Consider the following 8,352-nt stretch of genomic DNA (forward strand, 5'->3'; position numbering starts at 1 on the left):
CAAATTGTACTAATGCCAAGGAGATGTGGGATACTCTCCAATTAACCCATGAAGGAACCACAGATGTAAAGAGGTCCAAAATAAATACCCTTACCCATGAATATGAATTATTTAGGATGAACCCAAATGAAAATATCCATAGTTTGCAAAAAAGATTTACACATATAGTAAACCATCTTGCATCATTAGGAAAAATCTTTCCTAATGAAGATTTAATTAATAAAGTCTTAAGATGTTTAAGTAGGGAATGACAGCCCAAGGTAACTACTATTTCTGAAAGCAAAGACCTCTCTTCCATGTCTCTTGCCACTTGATCCAATAGCTTTCACTGTTATAAGCTAGCTATATGTAAGGATGTTAAACCAGTTGCCCAAAGCAAAATAAAGATGGGAGAAGAGAGGTGTTAAGCAATGTGGCAAAAAGTAGCCAAGTTGACAATTGCCCGATTCATCAGAGAAATTGACTACTCCACTTGGCTTTCCACAGTTGTCATGGTCAAGAAGCCGAACGGGAAGTGGAGAATGTGCACGAACTACACGATTGAATCGAGTGTGCCCCAAGGACGCGTACCCACTACCAAACATTGACTACCTAGTCGATCAAGCGGGCGAACACAAGATGGTGGGTTTTCTAGATGTTTATTCTGGCTACAATCATATAAGGATGGATCCCAAGGATGAGGAGAAAACGACATTCATCATTGAATCCGCAAACTTTTGTTACAAAGTCATGCCATTCGAACTAAAAAATGACAGAGCCACGTATCATCACTTGATGCAAAAAGATTTCTAGGGTCAACTTGGACGAAACCTGGAAGTCTGTGTGAACGACATGGTGGTCAAATCCGATGACTTGACAACCCATTTGGTGTGTCTAGAAGAAGTCTTCCGCTAGCTCAGAAAGCACAACATAAGCCTGAACCCTGAGAAATTTGTCTTCGAGGTAAAAAGGGGAAAGTTTTTGGCATTCATGCTCACCTCCTCGGGGAATACATGCCAACCTGAACAAATGCCAAGCCTTATTGTTACTTTGAGTAACCAGTTTTGAAATTTTTGTAAAAGGAAGTAAAAAGGGCGAAAAAAGGATGCTTCGACAGCCAAATCAATGATATCCACTGAGCCATTTCCTGCGAGCGGTTGCTGAAGTAATGCAAGAAGAGCCCAGGCATTGCCGACACCAAGCTATACGAGCAAAGTGCGTGGAATGCCTACATGGCCGCCCACCTGTTTGGATGAAGCTACATCGGAGCCACATTGAGTATCTAGAGCACACCCATCGTGAAGTCGTCAAAAGGGACTCTCACATGCATATAGTAAAACAAGCAATCATACTTGTAAAATAAATCCCTCTTCATTCTCTCTATTCATGAACATGAACTTCGTGGGTGGTGTCGCATTCGACTAGACCATGCGGAGAGTGATCAGGCACGTCTCTGGATCCATCATAGTGCTAATCAACAACCAACTTATGAGGTTGGTCAAGTCTGATTCATGGTTGTATCGGGAGAAGTAGGTGCCTACCTCTCCGTCAACCCACGTGTATTTCAAAAGCATGATTGGGGAGGCAGACACTTCTCTTTCAGCACTGGGTGCTTCTTACGCCGAGAAGCAACCCTCTGGGATGTCCCTCCCTCGGCAACGACAACCACTACTAGAGTTGCAATGCTCTCACCAACCTTTTCAGCCGTATTTGCCAGTAGTTGGCTCAAAAAAGTCGAAAGGTCGCTAGACCTCGTAGATGCTGAACGATCAGTCAAACTAGAAAAAACCAACCCTAAGGAGTGGGAGTTGGACAATACTTCAAAATCTATGTCATCGTACCCACGAATCTCAGACTCGCCTCCAAATGACTCCCTCAATGACGAACCTTTGACCAACATCATTATTATGGACCTAAAAAAGAATTGATTATTACACTACTAGACTGAAAGCGAAGAATATTATTCGGCTTAGAGCAAAGAAGTTGATATTAGGGACGAAAACTGAAGAGGGGTCCTCCCCCTATTTATAGGAGTTGGGCCTGAGGCTAGGCCCAACCATCAACGTGTCCCCATCATTTGATCAACAAAAATTTACGATTGAGATCCTATGACGTTTCGGTACCCAACGTGGGAAGGTGAACATACATGGGAAGTAATTGTTACATCCATGATGTAACAATTACTTTGTGGCAATAAAGGCACATAACCGTCAGGGGAGTTATTAGCAACCATTATGACATATCATAAAGCCTTTCTTTTTGGCTGATGCCAAAAGAAAGGCTTGGAGGGCTAGTATGCCAGATAAAGTACTTGATCAAGCTGAGGGGACACTTGACATACCTAAATCGACTACCCTTCTTCCTTCCGGCCATGTATTTGCATATTTCATGCAAGACGTCTCGGCCATCAACATATACGGATGACAGGAACCACTCGACAGTGGTTATCACCAATAAACCTACTTAAGGGTAATTACTTGATTAGAAATGCCTAAACATGGTTAGAAGGTCTATCACACAATTGGTAATCAGGACGTGCAAGCTCATAAACCCTAGACCCAATAAGGTCAATATAAAAAGGGGTGAACCTCTTAGGTAAGATGACTGATTCATCCTCAAATATTCACTATATACTATTAACAGCTCTGAGTCGAACTCTCACTTGAACATTAGAGTGTCTTTTGCAAGTATCCCCCGCTCTTTCGGACACTCACTCACCTGAGACTTCAACAAGGAACTATAGGAAGAAGATCTTTCGGCACAATAAATGATCCTTTGACAGAATGACAATTATTCCATCTATTTGTGACATAAACAATATATAAAATAAAAATATTTAATCTTTTAAATCAATACTTTTCTTGTAGATATGAATACTAGTAATTAATGCTGTAAGTTTTATTCTTTATTATTTTCGGTTTCACTTCCAGGGGACAAGTTGTTGTAAAAGTAGTACAATAATAATAATAATAATAATAATAATTATTATTATTATTATTTTACCAAGTCTTTGAACAGTTCATAATTACTAGAATTGAAAATATAAAATTTTAATTTTAACATTTCAAAAAACAATTTTTTCTCATAACTTCTTCTTTAAATAATAAAAATGTTTACTGCTAGTATTAAAGTTGTAAAATGATTAAAATAGTAAAACTAAATTATTAAAACCCATTAAACTGAGGATTGAAACTTGGGTTACGGAACCCCCACATCTGACTAGACAGAGAACTATCATAGGAAAGTGTTGGGAAAGATACGACCTGGTGAACAGGCTTGAAATTAAAAAAATCGAAAAAGTCAAACATATTTATGTTAAGGAAGTTTTGGTTTCCTCAAAGGAGTCAGAATTCTAACGCATGCTTTTACTCCTTTTGCCCCCATTTTTATTATTGCCTTTAGTGCATCCAAGTCTTCCTCCTCTCCTCTTAGTACTAGTACCAACAAAATAAATAAATTAAAACCACTCTCTCATGCACCATTTTTTCATCATCAATTTTTTTTATTCTTTCTCAAATATAAATATAGTACCCCCAATAATAATAACTGATTCAAGAAAATTGAATACTACAAAGACCAAACCCCAATAATAAAAGTGGTCATTCACATCCTTTAACAAAACCCCCCAACCAATTAACTTTCCCAATATATTATTTGACCTTTTTTTTTTCTCTCTCTCTCTGTTTGTTTGTGTGTCTCCATTCATTTTTTTTTTTTTCTCTGCCATGGAAGATGATGAGGCATGCATCACGAGTCTGAGCCTTGGACTTGGAATAATGGGAGGGCATGCTCAAAAGAAGGAGAATGAGCAGAAAGTTCATTGCTTGGACCTATCCTTTGAGCTTTGTCCAAAAGGGAAAGAAGAAGTAGAAGAAGCCATTGACGTGGATCAACAACAACAACAACATGCTAATAAGGCAAAAGGGTTGTTGTGTTTGAAGCACCCTAATGATGAAACAAGCCCTGATAGCAACAATAGCAATAACGGTAGCAGAAAGAAACTGAAGCTCACAAAGGAGCAATCAGCCACCCTTGAAGATATTTTCAAGCTGCATAGCACTCTTAACCCCGTATTGATTTTTCTTTACCCTTCATTCCTCACAATTTTGTTAGAAATCTGGATGCTAATTTTTAATTTTATGGAATAATTAAACTGATGCACGTTGAATTGTGATAGAATATGTATTTGACTGCTATTATTATATTATTAGTATCAGTTTTGTGTTGTGTTTTTTTTTTAATTAGAAATCTAAGGGTTTGTAATTGTAATCCACAAGGCAATTAATTAAAGGGAAAATATTTATTTGTGGGTTGGTTTTGGTTTCACATGCAGGCACAGAAACAGGCACTTGCTGAGCAATTGAATTTAAAGCATAGACAGGTTGAAGTTTGGTTTCAGAACAGAAGAGCAAGGTATGGTGTGTGAATGTGATATATGGTTGGTTAAATTAATTAATTAATTTCATCCTTTCACGAGTGTTTCAGTTTCTGGGGGTGTAATTAGTTTTGGTTTTACCTTAAATTTTTCTCTTCTTTGTCAAGTTTACACCTTTGATTATCCTGGTTCCATTCCTATCTCAATTCACCATGAAAAAAGGAGCTTCTTTTTGTCATTTTTTAAATCTTTTTGTGTTGACTTGGCTATGCTAATAATTAAACTATGTATTACATCGACTTTTCAGGACCAAGCTGAAGCAAACAGAGGTGGATTGCGAGTTCCTGAAGAAATGTTGTGAGAAACTAACAGATGAAAATCAAAGGCTGAAGAAGGAGTTGCAAGAGCTGCGTGCACAAAAGATTGGACCAACACCATTATACATTCAACTCTCCAAGGCCACAACCTTGACCATTTGTTCATCTTGTGAGAAACTGTTGAAGCCAAATGAAGGGAACAACAAAGGAGCCATTTCCAATGTGATCCGAAACAGTAGCAACAAATTGAAGAACAGCATAGAGTTAGGGGGTATCTAGAAACTATGAGGAACTCATAATTTGGTGAAGGATATTGGAATGTCAGAATGCAATTAGTATGAAACATGGATAGTTTAGTAAAAAGAAAAGTACACACCACCAGTCCCCACATCGAATAATTTGTATAGCCGTGTAGGACTGCGTGTGGTATATTATAGGCTAGAATCTAGATAGTTAAGTTAACTTGGTGTCTCTTTCTAGTTTCTATTCATTCAAATACAAATTAATCAAAATTAAGAAATAACCCACCCCATTTGCTTGGTTTTGTTTGGCTTAAATTTTAAATGAAGATGTGCTGATGTGTACGGACAAAAATATGAGGATTTGAATCATTGAATTAGGATGAGACAAATATGATGATGATTCACTACTTATTGTACACTACTAGATTTTTTTTCCTCCTTTCTTTTTAACTAGATTTTTTTCCCTCCGAAAGAGATTAGTTTTATTAATGAAAAGCTAAATGCAACAAAAAAAATGTCTAGATATAAAAAATAAAATAAAGACTAAACAAATAAAGATTAATTTAAATAAGGATGAGACTCATATCTCACATTGATGTGAAGTTAAATTTCATTATCGATGAGATAAAATTTTATTTATACATGATCTATAAGTATTTTTTATACATATTTATTGAGTTTTTGGATATATCTTGAATTTATCACATAAATTTTTTTATATCCATGAGAGAATGAAAACTTAAATAATTTTTTTCTTTGAATAATGTTTTGTGGATTTTTATATTTGGAAAAAGAAATAAATTAACAAAGAATTAATGTGATATGTGATATAACATGATTAAGATAAAGAGATAAGACATAAATGAGAGACATTAAATGGGTATTTAATTTGAAATGTTGAAATATTTATGTATCGGTATTATTTTTGTTTAGTTTATTTTGGACATAAAAATATTAATTCTTTGAAACAACTTAAAAATAATTATTTTCTAAGAAAATGTGTCAGCAAATGTTTTTAGAGGAAAAAGTGTAAATGTTTTATGAATTTAATCAGAATGTTTTGACAATATAATTTATATATTGTTATTTATTCATAAATTGTATGTATGATAAGATTAATATTTTTATAATGATTATTTTAAAACTTTTATTTAAACTAATTTTTATTTAATTGGTATTTAATTTACGACATGAAAATTAAGCTTTGATTTTGTTTTCCATGACGTGAAAGATGGGATTGGCGTTCAAATTCTTAATTATATGACCCATGCCACTAGCAAATTCAATATTGCATTCCTAATGTAAACTGTAAAGAACTTCCCCTCCAGGAAAACACGTTGATAAGGAACAAGGCATGAGTCCGAGTCCAATTTATATGGAAACACTTATTTTTTAAATATCTCTTTCTTAATATCTGTAGTACGGAAATCTTCTCCAATACCTGGTTGATTAATTTATAATGTCACATTCACATATCTAATGTAACTTACCATACACTTCTCTTCATCGTCATTATAATTATAATTATAATTACTATATGAATTTTGAACTAAACAGTAGTAATAATTAATAAATCTTATGCGTTTAGAAAACGTCTTTAGTAAGCCGAAATGATAATTAAAAAGGAGAAAGAAAGAAAGAGTTATGTTAGATAGATGATATTAATTATTAGTATAATCTCTCAATAATCCTAATCTACTACTAATCCCTACTACTATATCTTTGAATATTAGTTCTAACTAGTCAATTGTCTCGAGACTCAAGATTTCCATGTGAACCAATAAGGAACAATTTTGATTTTATCTCTGTCTCTTTCTTCGTGTTCTTTAATTAATAATTTAGTCAATGGACCAAACCAACAACACGAGGGGTCACAAATCATAATAGGGCATCGCCCATTCGGGAAATATGCAAAGTATTGATAAGTCACAAGAGTAAGACACAATCTCCTACCATCTTCCTAGAAAGTGTTATGAAGACCTTATAATCTAGAAATCACTACGAACCGGGAAAGTGCGTTCGTATATAATGACATTATACCCCACACGTCATGCAAAATAATAATGGAAACGATGATTTTAAATTTTCCCACAATATGTTCTTATTAATCCTTTTATTTCTTATATAAAGAAGATAGTATTAAATCTATTTATTTTTTATTTAGTTATCTTTTCTAAAATATCATAAGAAAACTATAACATTACTCTAATATATATGGAAAAACTGGTAGCGTGTTTCTCGTAGTTGCACAAAAATATGGATTTAGAATGTACCTCCACCCAATACCCTAGTCCAATGCTGGAATCACGTAGGATAAAGAATAATGGGTGCATCATGGATGTTTTTGTCCGATCTCCGTTTCCCTAGCAATAAAATTAAGTGCACATTTGTATTAATTAAAAGTTTGCAAACTCAGTTAGCAAAAACAACTAAAAGTCTTCCTTCTACAAAATTGGATTTCAAGATAAAGTATTAGTGTATAAACTTATTTTTTTAGGGTGATTAAACATGTCATATATAAAATTGAGTTTACTCTCTAAAATAATTTTTGAATGGTTAACCAAAGATGCATTAAGTACCAATAATTAGTTGATTCAAGTAATATTAAACTCAATTTTTTTAATTAATGTTTTGGATCTAAGACTTATCGATAAAAAAACATGATTGAAAAAAAAAATTATTAAAAGTAATTAGCCAGATTCTTCGACAAGATTAATCAAATATTTCATACCAAAATATGGTTAAAAAAAATACTCTAAGCTCATCACGTTATTGTCATTTAATTTCCACTTATTGTCACGTTATTCGAACGCTTTCTATTTATAACTATAACATGTTTATTAAGAAGTATATATATGTACGTTATACCAAAATTTCTTCCTATTAATATACTTTGACAATTTATATGAACATGCGTTGAAGTGATGAAACCATCAACCTGTTGGTGCCATATTCGCTACTATATTTGGGATGGTTTTGAACCTATGACCTACAAGCATGAAAGGACTCCCTTTACCGCTAAGCTATTGTAATTTAATTGTTTATTAATTACAGTTCATGTGTATTTATAACTTCTGAAGGATAAATCATTTATGCACAAACTGTTTAAAATTGTGTGTCTCTTAAGTTATGCTGAACATGCAATATTATGTTAAATACTGGTATGCATTGGATTTAATCCTTTAAAGTTTATTACATGTTGAATGAATATACGTATAATGTTATTTTGAATTGGTATACATATAATTTTTATGATTCAATATTGAGCATATTTGCATTATTAAGTATGTTTATGCAAAAATTATTTTTGAATGTTAAGTGATTAATATAATTTTATTAAATTAGAGAATAGCCACAACATCTTTAATTGAGTAAAATTATATGCTAAATTTATAATCACATTAGAAATATTAATCGTGATTAATCATATGTAATGTGA

The 8,352-nt window shown here is 33.4% G+C and overlaps 1 protein-coding gene across 1 annotated transcript; it reads left to right on the forward strand.

Moving 5' to 3' along the window:
- The first annotated feature begins 3,561 nt into the window (after positions 1-3,561).
- On the forward strand, positions 3,562-5,183 carry LOC114367501 (homeobox-leucine zipper protein HAT22-like). The gene is made up of 3 exons (XM_028324686.1): positions 3,562-4,049; positions 4,313-4,392; positions 4,662-5,183. Exons 1-3 carry the CDS (start codon positions 3,705-3,707, stop codon positions 4,948-4,950), a joined length of 714 nt encoding a protein of 237 aa, XP_028180487.1. The 5' UTR covers positions 3,562-3,704; the 3' UTR covers positions 4,951-5,183.
- The last annotated feature ends 3,169 nt before the right edge of the window (positions 5,184-8,352 follow it).

Source organism: Glycine soja, chromosome 9 (assembly GCF_004193775.1).
Source record: "Glycine soja cultivar W05 chromosome 9, ASM419377v2, whole genome shotgun sequence".
NCBI classification, from domain to species: domain Eukaryota; kingdom Viridiplantae; phylum Streptophyta; class Magnoliopsida; order Fabales; family Fabaceae; genus Glycine; species Glycine soja.

What these genes read in the sequence shown, in the direction of transcription:
- LOC114367501 (XM_028324686.1), top strand. Translation starts at nt 3,705, where the DNA reads ATGGAAGATGATGAGGCATGCATCACGAGTCTGAGCCTTGGACTTGGA. An exon ending in TGCATAGCACTCTTAACCCC is followed by an intron (nt 4,050 to 4,312) that starts GTATTGATTTTT and finishes TTTCACATGCAG; the next exon opens with GCACAGAAACAGGCACTTGC. An exon ending in TTTCAGAACAGAAGAGCAAG is followed by an intron (nt 4,393 to 4,661) that starts GTATGGTGTGTG and finishes TCGACTTTTCAG; the next exon opens with GACCAAGCTGAAGCAAACAG.